The sequence below is a fragment of the Sorex araneus genome, chromosome 2, assembly GCF_027595985.1.
Source record: "Sorex araneus isolate mSorAra2 chromosome 2, mSorAra2.pri, whole genome shotgun sequence".
Taxonomy (NCBI): Eukaryota; Metazoa; Chordata; class Mammalia; order Eulipotyphla; family Soricidae; genus Sorex; species Sorex araneus.
In genome coordinates, this window is record NC_073303.1 from 293,970,467 (window position 1) to 293,982,015 (window position 11,549).

Consider the following 11,549-nt stretch of genomic DNA (forward strand, 5'->3'; position numbering starts at 1 on the left):
CAGGGATCTACCCTGGTGGACAAAGCAAATGCCTGTTGTCCTACCTCTCTGTCTCTGGGACACCAAAGGTGTGTGACCGCTCACTGACCTCTATTCCAGACCTAGATCCTTTCATTGCTGCTTTATATGGAACTTGTATGTTCTTTAACGCCTAAAATGGTTCCATGACATCGGTCATTCGAATTAGGCAGGTGACAATGTGAAGAATCAATCTTAATATTTGGGGTTAAAAAAAAGCGAGTATACCTTTAGCTCGAAAAGGATACTGAAAATGTTAGGAATTCTGATGGAGGAATGACAACTGATTTATTCAAAACACATTCCAAAGGGCTGGAGTCATAGTATACATTGGGGAGGGCACTTGCCTTGCTGGTTACCTATACCTGGGTTAGATCCCGGCAGCCCCACCAGTGATCTCTGAGCAGCGGCACCCAGAGTAAACCCTGAGCACCACTAGGTATGGCCCCCAAAACATTGCAAGAGGGACTGGAAAGCTCAGAGGGTTGAGCACATGGCGTTGCCGTACAGGAGGACAGGAACCCCCAGCACAGAGCCAGGAGTAGCCCCTGAATATTCCAAGGTGTGAGTAACCCCCCCTCCACTTCAACACTCCAAAATAAAAATAAACTCCAAATGCTACAAAAGCTCAAGAGAGAATTTATAACGTAGCTGAGCTTGAGAGAATTCATTACGCAGCTGCTTCAACTGGGTTAGACTCAGGATGACTATCCCGTAGTTATGGAAGAAAGACTGGGTATCAACAAGAGGTTTCAAAGTTAACCTCCTAGTGAATCTCAGGAAGGTATTTCTCAGGGGAGAAGGCTTAGGCAGCCTCCACTTCTGAGACTGAAGGAGCACAATGGATCTTGTTCAGCTTTCATGTGACAAGTTGGGGAAAAATTTCAAGTGGATGACATTTGGCAAGGATGGAGAGATGGGATGTTGTGTGAAGGGCTTTGGCCAACTGCTGGAGCCGGATGATGAAAATGAGGGTTTGTAACTGGCAAGTTCTGTTGGAAATTTTCTGATCAGTATGTTTACGTTGGTATGTAAAAAGGTAAAATCAAACTGGTGAGAGCATGTCTTTTTTATTTCCTTCCCCCTCCCACCAAAACATCAGCAAGACAGGGGATACTCTGCTGGTATGACGGGGTTCTTGGGTAGGAGGCAGGAGAGAAGTGCAGAGATTGGGAGAGGCCGAGGCTGGGATAAGGTGGCATGATGAAGCTCAGAAGTCAGTTTCTCAGACTGGACGGACGGGCCAAATGAAAATCTAGTGGCATCTGCTAGCTGGGCAAGCCCCAAAGTGCTGGGTGAATTAGGGAAGAGTTTCTCCCCTTGCGGACCTGGAACCAGGCTGCCCAAGTTTTCCTCCCGGAGGTGCCAGGAACCAGCAGGTGAGGGGAGGAACTTGGATGGCTGAAGCCTTTTTGCTCTCCGGAGAAGCCTGCATTCTTTCTTGAATGTGTATCTCTCTCTCCTCTATAAATTTATTTCAATAAAACTACTTTGCTTCAGGGGTGGGAGAACAGTCCAGGAGGGAATGCATTTGTCAGACCCAGATTTGATCCCTGACATCCCAAATGGCTCCCAAGCACTGCCAGAAGTGATTCCCGAGTACACAGCCAGGAGTAACCCGAGCATTGCTGGCTGTTATCCCCAAACTTAAAAAAAATGAACCAACTATTTTGCTTCACCTCCTCTTGTGCACGCACCCCCCCTCACACACACATCCCTAAAGATTACTAAAGAACTCAGATGGCCCGGAAGGGGCTTGCATTTGCTACGACAAGCATGAGCCTTGAGAGCAGGGAGCTTCCAGAATGGAAACCTGGACTCCAGGGAAGGGCAGCCGCTCGTGCCCCGCCACGCTCCCCACCCAGCCCCCACATCAACACAGCCAGCAACTCCGTTCTACAGAGTTTATTGGGTTTATAACTGGACAAAGTCACACTTGTACAAAATGAAGCTCACACTATCCCAAAGCAGAGCAGGGACTGAGGGCTGGGGAATCCGTTACTGGCCTCGGGGGGAGCTCTGAGGGGACGGGCAGCCAAGCCTTCCACTCCAGAGAGATGTGGCCACAGGGGAGGGAGGAGAGAAGGGCCCACCTGACTTTGGTCACAGAACTCAGAGCTTAGCAATGGGCCAGGAAGACAGATGGATGGAGGAGTCGGAGCCCCTGGAACCAGCCTGCCCAGGGGGTCCAGGGACCGCCCCCCCAGTTCCGCTCGCAGTGTGGTTGGTCCAGACCTAGACTCAGGGGCTGGTGCAAAGGGAAGGCAGCAAAGCAGGAGGGAGAAGACACGGACGTGTGGTGGCTGGCCAGGGGCACACGGGCCTTTGGAGAGGGTGGGGGGGGCGGCAGGCTAGCGACGGCGGGAGGCTAGCAGCGGGTCTCATAGATGCCGCTGCGGCCAATGTAGCGCACCCATTTGATCACATCGTGGTCGCTGTAGTTCAGCTTCGGTTCAAACACCTTCAAGTAGCGCACCTTGAGGCCAGAGGGTGCGAATGGCACCTGGAAAGGGACGGTCCAGTTAGGAACAGGGCCTGCCTATGCCTACACGTTCTGACTCCTAGGAAGCCCTGCCCTGCCTCACCGCACTCTCAGCGTGAAATAGAATGAATGGGGTCTCAACAGCAGGGGCGGGGGCGGGGGGGTAGATGAGGGGTAGGAGGACAGAGAGCTAGGACAGGGGGTAGGCGTTGCCTTGCACAGGACAGACTCAGCTCTGATGTCCAGCACTGCGATTAGTCCCCTGAGCCCCAGCAGGAGTGACCCCTGAGCACAGAGCCAGGAAGGAGCCCTGAGCATTCACAAGTGTGGCTCAGAAAACAAAACAAAAAAACAGCTAAGGGATCCTTGAAGAGATTACTAAAGAAAAAATTATATCCTAGCGTAACTAGCAATCATTTTAGGTTTAAAGTCAGGCCCTGCTTGTAATAACTTGAATCAATTTGCTTTAATCAGTAGGAGGCAGCAACCAGAAATGACTCGATACTTAAGCTGTTCAATATTATGCGCTTAAAATAAGGCAGAGAAAATTATATGTCTAAAATACACAAGCAAACTCAGCCCTTTTTTCTGCCTGCAAGGAAACTTTTTGTCTTATCTAGCAATCAATTTAAAAATATTCAAAGAACTGGGGCTGGAGTGATAGCACAACGGGTAGGGTGTTTGCCTTGCACGCGGCCGACCTGGTTTGATTCCCAGCATCCCATATGGTCTCCTGAGCAGCGCCAGGAGTAATTCCTGAGTGCAGAGCCAGGAGTAACCCGTGTGCATCGCCAGGTGTGACCCAAAAAGAAAAAAAAAATATTCAAAGAACTGTTTTAAGAACACACCAAATGAAGCTGAAGGTTTCTGTCTGGGTGGTGGGGACGGCTTAAATGAAGCCATCTTTGCACATGGGAGGCCTGGGTTTGGTCCCCGCATCTCAGGGTTCCCCAAGTACCACTGGGGGTGTGTGTCCCCCAAGCATGGAGCCAGAAGTAGCCTCCAAGCACCACTGGCACAAAAACAAAACAAAAATATTCTTTCTTTGGGGTAGGGGTGGTGGTGGTGGTTTGGGGCCACATCTGGCAGTGCTTAGGGGCTACTGGCTGTGTGTCCAGGAGTAACCCCACACAATGCTTAAGAGACCATACATGGTGAAGGAGACTCAAACCAGGATCACAGCTGACACTGCCTTCGGGACTCTGGCCCCTGGACTCTCTCTGGCCCCCCTCAAAAGACTTCTGTCAGTGTGAATAGCAATTTCTATGGAAACTGGAAGGGGAAAGAAACGGGTCCATGCCTCAAGGTCACTGTGCCTCTCTAGGGCTTGGTTTTTCCTTCTGCGAGGTGCAAAGGTTGATCAGAAAGATCTCTCTTGGGCTGGAGCGATAGTAGTGGGTAGGGTTGGCCTTGCATGTGGCCAACCCGGGTTCGATTCCCAGCCTCCTATATGGTCCCCCGAGCACCGCCAGGAGTAATTCCTGAGTGAAGAACCAGGAGTAATCTCTGAGCATTGCTAGTGTGACCCAAAAAAGAAAAAAAAGATCTCTCTTTCCTGGCACCCTCTGCCCTGGTTTAAGCCCCTCCTCCCCCCCATACCTCAAAGTTCATGGAAATGGGGGGTCGAGCCCATTTCTTCTTGTCGTTGGTCGGCAGCAGTTCAATCTCTGCACTGATCTGAGATTCCTTCATGCCTGCCATGCGCTTGATCCTGGAAACAAAGGCAATGGGCAACACTTGCCCCTGGTAACCTGAAGGACCCTCAGGGAGGGTGGGGTGTGTGTGTGGCGGGGGAGGGGGGTAGCAGAAGTGCTCCGAAGCTTATGGGAGGTCCCTGAAGAACCAGTTGCTGCGGAGCCTTGGGTCCGTTCATTCCTTAGCACTGTGGGTGGCGGCTTCTATGGGGAGCCACTGGCTGACCGCCCTCTGCTCTCGGTTCCACAGGACTCTGGTCAGTGCGTGCACGCATGCACTCACACACCAGGAAGGGGCGGCAGCCCACCAGCAGAAACACCGCCAGCTCCCCAGCACCCACCCACCCACCCCTGGCTCCCTCTCTCAGGGCGAGCAGACTCACTTCCACACGATGGCGTTCTCGCTGGCCTTGTACTTGGCCTTCCCCTTCATGCAGATCACCTGCACCCCACTCGTGTTCAGAGGGGTCGGGATCCTCACCTGGAAGGGACACGGGCATGCTCAGGGGGACTGCCCAGCCCCGGCAGCCGCCGCCCTGGCACCTCCTCCCCGGCGCCTCCTGCTCACCTCAATCTTCTGAGCAAGCAGGGAGGGCTTGAAGTTGGACTTGATGACCACCTTGACCTCCAGCTTGGTGCGCCCCACCTCCCGCACCAGCGGGATCACGCGGAAAGGGAGGATGATGTCCTTGGTGGTGCGATACCTTCAGCGGCAGGGAGCAAAGGGGGGTGTTAGCCTCTCCCTGCCAGCTCCCTGCCCCGTCCCACCCCGCCCCCTCGCTCCGCCCCCACTACCCCCAGCACCTCATGAGCTCAAACTCTCCGTCGGGAGGGATGAAGCTGATGCTGCGCTCCGAGTCGAACTTGCTGAGCCGCACGCACTGGTGGAAGGTGCAGTCATCGATGGCGATCGACTGCTTCCCGCTGTGAGCAGGACACAAGGCTGCTTCAGGCCCCAGCGCCGTAGGGGGCGTGGCCTGTCCCCCGAGCCAGGGAGAGGTCTGCACCTTGAAAAGCTGACCCGAGTACAGCTTTCTGACCCAGAATGAGCGGGGGAGCGCGGGAGCTTCACAAGTGCATCATGTGCGGGTGGGGGCGGGAAGGAGGTGTCTGTGGCCCCCGACCCAGAGGGGCAGAGGCCAGGAATATGCACAGAAGCGCCTCTGGTCCCAGAAACCCGACAAGGGGACAGTATGAGGCTGAATCCCCCCACTCCCTGAAGCAGGGACAAAAGCACAACCACCAGCCACACGCTTGCGAAGAGGCACCGGGACCAGACGCAAGGCCCGCGGAGCTCGCGACTGACTAGAGCCACTCGTCCCTCCGCCCGCCATGCCCGCGCTCTGCACCTCTTGCTGGTCTCGTCAGCTGTGCCTTTGCCTTGCTTCTCAATGACAATCTTGTCGTTCATCCCAAACTTGCACTCGGGCATGCCGCTCAGATAGCTCTTCATCACCACCCGGCCCGACACATGGGCGCTCAGCACCTGTCCTGGAGAGGGACAGAAAAGCCAGGGAGCTGAGTGAGGCCCAGCTCCGGGGCTGGCCCCTGCCGGCTGCCCCCGGGGGGCCCCGAGGCCTTACCCTGTGGGGACATGAGGAGGTTGACGCTCTCCAGCACGTCCAGGAAGAGCTCGTTCCGGCGATACTTGATGCCTTCCCGCCGCCAGCCGATCTGCCCCGTCACCTGGCTGGTGATCTGGGACTGCTCTTCTTTTGTCTACATGGGGCCCCCACGAGACAAATGACATTGACCTGGCTCCTCTCCCTCCAACCTCACCATGAACCCCACCCGAGTCCCCACCCATGTCTGGCCCCACAAGGCCCTGGGGGTGGAAGGGGCAGGGAGGAAGCGGAGAAACAGTTACCTGATGCTGAGAGCCAAAGGGTGAGAGGGGTGACCCCAGGGGGCAGCAGCGGAGCAGACAGGAGGAGGAGGGTGGAAAGAGGGAGAAGACAGTGAGGCTGCGACCTCAGGGGAGGGCACCAGCTCTCCCTGGGGAACACCAAGGGCCCCGCCTCCCCGGGGCAGAAGGAAAAAATCGCTGGGGTTGAATTCTGAGGAAGGGAGGTGCTGAGTCGGCTGCAGTTGGGGTGGGACCACAAGGCCTGCAGAGGGCTCCGGCCAGCACTTCCTGCCGGGCTGGGCCCCGTCAGCTGAGACAAGGAGGGGGTGGGGCTCCCGAGGGCCGAGTCTGTCCGGGTACCTGGCTCTTGATGCCTTGCTGAGTGATGAAGGTTTTCAGCGCGCCTGTCTCAGAGTTCTGTGGGTAGCCAAAGTCCAGGATCTCTGCAAAATGAAGGCCCTGTCAGCCCCGGGAAACACTGAAGACTATTTTCTTGTAACCCCTCCCCTAGTCTGGCTACAGCTGGCCACTATGGCTCTGGCAGAAAAAAATCGTCCACTACTGCCATCTATATCCAGAATTTGTACTCAAAAGAAAGCAACTGAAGGGTCAGATTTGTTTGGTTTCATCCAACAGTCAAAGTCAACAGAAGAAGAGTCACACATTGGTGCTTAAAAAGACCGGGAAGGAAGGAACCTACAAAGCCTGCCAAGGGGGGAGCTGGAGACAGCACAGCAGGTGGCCACCTGGCTCGTCCCCTGGCTCCCCACAGGGTCCCCAGAGCATTGCCAGAAGTGATCCCTGAGTGGGGCTGGAGCAATAGCACAGTGGGTAGAGCGTTTGTCTTGCACGCGGCTGACCCGGGTTTAATTCCCAGCATCCCATATGGTCCCCTGAGCACCGCCAGGAGTGATTCCTGAGTGCAGAGCCTGGACTAAGCCCTGAGCACCGCCAGACAGGGCTCCCAAAAGCACAGTTATCAAAACCAAATCTTACAAATGAACCATACAACCTCAGGGACTCGTACAGCCCCCTCTTCCGAACCAACCTCGCGAGCTGCGAGGACGGTCAGTAAACTGAGGTCTAAACCCCCAGGGCAGAGGGGGAGTGACACTAGCTGCAGGGTCCCGGCCCCCAGCAGCTCCCCGTGCTCGCCTGCCTGGGGCCTGCCTCCAAGCAGCCTCGGGGTGTCAACCTGGACCATCCCTCTTGGGGCTCAAGAAAGGCACCGAGGGCACCATGCCCCCAGCCCAGGCCGCCGGCGCCAGCCTCACCATCCAGCAGCTCGTAGATGAGCACGAAGTTGTTCTTGATGTTCTCCTCGCTGATCTTGCCGAAGTAGGCCGCCATCACGTCACACATCTTATAGAGGAACTCGAAGACCATGGCGGCGTTGACATTCTGCTTGGTGACGGCCGCCAGCCAGATGTTGGACCGCTTGACATGGAAGAAACTGGTGCGAGCGATGTTGGTGACAGGGCTGCGCACCTGCTGCCGGGCGTGGATGACATTGACCCGGAAGGCGTCCACCGCGTTCCTCCTGGCAGGACAGCACCCAGGATCAGCACCCAGGCGGGGATCCGCCTCCGGCTGAGGGTCCCCACCCACTCACTGCGGAAATCCAACCCCTGGCCCAGTTCGGAGGCCTAAAGGACTGGGGCGACACCTTTGTGACGCCTAGAGAAGGGACGGGGATGGGTGGGGCGGAGGGATGGCCCAGGCCAGCTGGGAGAGGGGCAGTCTCGAAGGGAAGACCTACCTAGGTGAGGTAAGGTCCAGCGGGCTGAGAGGGGCTGTTCCCGGCCGGAACCCACGAACCCAGAGGGGCCCCAGAAGACACTGAGCCAGGCGTGCCCCGGGGCCGTGGAGCTGCACACCCTGCTCTGGCCCCTGATCTCATCCCAGGGCCAGCTCAGAGAGGAAAGAGACTGAAGAAGACCACGATGGGGGGCAGGGCCCCCACCCACCTGTGCCTCGGCAGCAGCTTGACAGGCCGCTTACCTATTGCTACGGCAGCCAATGAGATGGGATGAGAGAAATGACGCCAGCAAGAGGAGGAGAGTGACAGCAACGAGAGAGAGGGTTAGACACCACACACTGGGGCGGGAGGGCAGCACGCACCATGAGGAAGACGCCGACAGCCAGGGGCCGGAGTCGAGAGCAGAGCAAGGCGTGCGGGCCGGTGTGTGCCCTGGCCTGGTTCGCCCAGGCCAGCCAGGGTGAGAGAGGGGCACAAACGGGGGGCTGCCAGCCAGGCATCGCCAGGACCCTCCCCCATGCCCCCCCACCCCCCAGGGGTAAAGGGCCACAGAGGGCAGGCCAGCTCATCAGCAGGAAGCTGCCCCTCCCCCCGTGGGAGGGTGTCCGAGCTGTCCACCCAAGCGCAGTGAGAAAGAAAAACAGCCTGGCCAAGCAGACGGGCCTCATCTCCTGAGAGCTGGCAAGGCAGCCCCTAAGTCAAGAAAGCACAAGGACATGCAGGGGAGCAGCGGAGGGGGGAGGCAGGGAGAGAAGGAAGGCTGGGCCTCCTCAAAGGCGAGGGACCAAGGACAAACAGCTGCTGGTGATCTACTGAAGGGTGAGGAAGGCCTCCGGGGAAAAGAGCTGAGCCTGCAGCCTGCCTCCTCCCGGGCGGGGGCTGGGGAGGCTGAGAGAAGCCAGAGGCATTTCTGGACTGGCCTTTTCCGCCAGATCAAGCAGAGCCTCCAGCAGAGCTACCGTGTCCCTGCCCTGGAGACAGTCACCCCCCTCCGAGAAGGGTGCGACCCGCCCGGGCATCAGCGCTCGTGTCTACTAAGGGGCACGGGAGGCACGGTGGGCAGGAGTGGCCCAGGCTCTGGGGGCACCGTCATCCCACTGGTCCCATCTGGGGCACCGTCAGCCAGCCGGGCTGCCAGGCATCGCCACGGGGCCTGATGGCCGAGCAGCTGCGCTTCCAGGCCCCAGCGGAGGGTGTGGGTGGGCCGAGTCACGCCTCTGGGTGGGCACAGACGGGGCCCTGCCATGCCGGGGAGAGGGGGCAGGGGGGCCACAGCTGGCGGGGCCAGGGCACTCACCCGATGTCATCTCGGTAGACCCGGGAGATGAGCACTTCTCCCTTGTGATTATAGATGAACAGGCCTCCAATCATGGCGGCAGCTCAGTCTCCGCAGCCCATCCTCCGAGAACTGACCTGGGGCGGGGGTCGGGCAGGGAGGGGCGGCTCAGCCCGAGGCCAGGGTCGGCGCCCCCGCCCGGCTCTCTCTCCGGGCGCGCCCTCCCCGATGCCCGGCTGCAGTTCCTGTTTATCCCCCGCTGGAAGGCGGTGGGGGGGGGCCCTGGGCGCCCTCCCCATGCAGGGGCTGCGCGGGGCGCCCTCCCGGCCTCTTCCTGCCGGCCTCCCGGGGCTCGGGCTGGGGCGTGAGTCACGCCGCGGGCCCGCCTGCGGCTGCGGGAACGGCGGTAGGAATTACTCCCGCTCCGCGGCCCGAGGGCCCCCGGGCACGGCTTTGGGAGCACCCGGCCCCGCAGGCTCCATCCCCTTCCGAGAAGGCGGAGCGGCCGGGCGGCTCGGCGTTCGCCGAAGTCGCGACATTCCAGGAAAGGGTGTGCGGGCGGGCGCGCCGCGCTCCCACCGCTCGGGCCGCCGGCCAGATAAGCGGGCCCGGAGCCTCCCGCGCGCCCGCTCCCAGCCCCCCGCCGCCGTGCAGCCCGGCAGGGCCCGGGCGGGGGTGCTGCTGCTGCAGAAGCGGAGCCATCTTCCAGCGGAAGCGCCGAGATTCGCGCCCCCCACCCCGCGCCGCCGCCTGCCCGGCCGCCGGAGACGCCCCAATTTGGATTTGGGGGGTCCGATCCATTTGGCCTTGGGGGGTTCGTCTAAGTTACAGTCCCAGGTCTGCCGAGTTCAAGCCCTAGTCCGTCCTTTTTTGGGGGGGAAGAGAACGGAACTGGTACCCACTGACCCCAAAGGCCCTCCACGTCGGAGGGGGCCTCGGGAGTGGTCACTCTGGAGGGGTGGGGGGACAGCTCTCACCCTTGACCAGTCCCCCAAGCCGCTGGGAGCGGAAACGCGAAATAGATGCAAGAGCCCGGGCAGAGGCCCAAGATCACAGGTATCAAGTGTAGGGAGCTGGGGCTCCGGAGGAAGGGGGGGATGGAGCCAGGGCGAGTGGAATATCCAATTGAGGGCAAGGCCTGGCAGCCGCAGCCGGGCACGGGGGCCAGGCGAAGCCCCCCAACCCCCAACCTTCGCCAGCACACAGCCGGGCGAACGTGGGGGCAAGAGTCCCTGGAAGAAGTCTCCAGGGGGGCAAAGGGCACGGCTTGCAAGAGCAACGGCGGGGGGTGGGGTGGGGTGGGGACAGGGGACTGGGGGCCCGCGGCCGGCCCCGGGGGTCGGGTATGAGGGGGTATGAGAGGTCTGGGGGGTGGGCTCTTCGCCCTGCGGAAGGCGCCGCGGGAAGAGATGGTCCCGCACGGCGTGCAGGGCTGTCACCGGCCGAGGAGGGGGCGCGGGGCGCCCCTCAATCGGGGGGAAGGGGTCGTCGCGGGGGTGGGGGAGCCTGTCACGGCCCTAGGAGGGCGGCCCGCCCGGCTGTCACTGTCCGGGGCGACGGCGGGGTGGGGGTGGGCGACCGTCCTTGCGCCGAGGGCGGCTGTCACGATCCCCGGGAAGGGGGTGCCGCGCGGGCGTCTCCGCGCGGGGAAGATTCCAAGCGGGCCTCCCGGTCCCGAGGGGGGCGCCGGGCGGGGCAGGGGGAGGGCGCCCCTCCCCACCCGCCCCGCAACCGCGCCCCGGGCGCCCCCGCCCGCCCGCAGCTCCCGCGGGGACCCGGAGGCAAAGGCCACTCCCGGGTGTGGGCAGCTGGCGGCGCGGCGCGGTGCAGGGCAGGGCCGGCGGCCGGGCGGGGTGCCGGGCGTCCTCCCTCGCGCCCGTGGGGCCTGGTCCCGAGCTCACCTGGTGTCCGCGGCCCCCTGCTCGGCCGGCCCGGCCACTCGCTGGATCCCAAGATGTCCGCCCGCCCCCTGCTCGCCTGCCCGCTGCCTCGGCTTTCACCGCAGTGCCGCGGCCCCGCCCCGGCCTCCGCCGCGCCTGCGCGCCCGCCGGGACTACGAGTCCCGTCAGCCACCGCGGCCCGCTCGCGCCGGCCGAACTACAAGTCCCGACTGCCCCGGGAGCCTCCAAAGGGTGGGGAGCGGTGCCCCGGAGAGGGAGAGGGGCGGCCGGGGCTCGCCCTGCGCTGCACGCCGCTCGCCGGGCGCTGCACGCCTGGCTTTCGCCTCTGGGTCCTTCTGGGAATTGTAGTCTCTGGAATCCCTCCCGTTCCCGTGCCTTAGCGTGTTTCCTAGCGCCTGGCTGATGTGGAAGGGCTGTTGAGGCCTTTTCTGTTTCTGAGTCCAGGACTGGCTGTCCAGGCTTGACACACGGACACCAAATTTGTCAGGAGCACTTGTGCTGAGTTTACTTCGAACATCACCTCTCGTTTCCCCCAAGTCTTGCCTTGATATGTTTGCTCCAGATTTGTGTCAG

General features: G+C 60.7%; 1 protein-coding gene across 1 annotated transcript; it reads right to left on the reverse strand.

The window, feature by feature from the left end:
- Positions 1 to 1,908: 1,908 nt before the first annotated feature.
- Positions 1,909 to 11,130, reverse strand: AP2M1 (adaptor related protein complex 2 subunit mu 1). The gene is made up of 11 exons (XM_055128429.1): positions 10,977 to 11,130; positions 9,097 to 9,212; positions 7,315 to 7,580; positions 6,401 to 6,483; positions 5,778 to 5,913; positions 5,544 to 5,685; positions 4,999 to 5,118; positions 4,763 to 4,898; positions 4,578 to 4,675; positions 4,100 to 4,211; positions 1,909 to 2,521 (listed from the first exon to the last, which is right to left on the reverse strand). Exons 2-11 carry the CDS (start codon positions 9,168 to 9,170, stop codon positions 2,387 to 2,389), a joined length of 1,302 nt encoding a protein of 433 aa, XP_054984404.1. The 5' UTR covers positions 9,171 to 9,212; positions 10,977 to 11,130; the 3' UTR covers positions 1,909 to 2,386.
- Between the last annotated feature and the right edge of the window lie 419 nt (positions 11,131 to 11,549).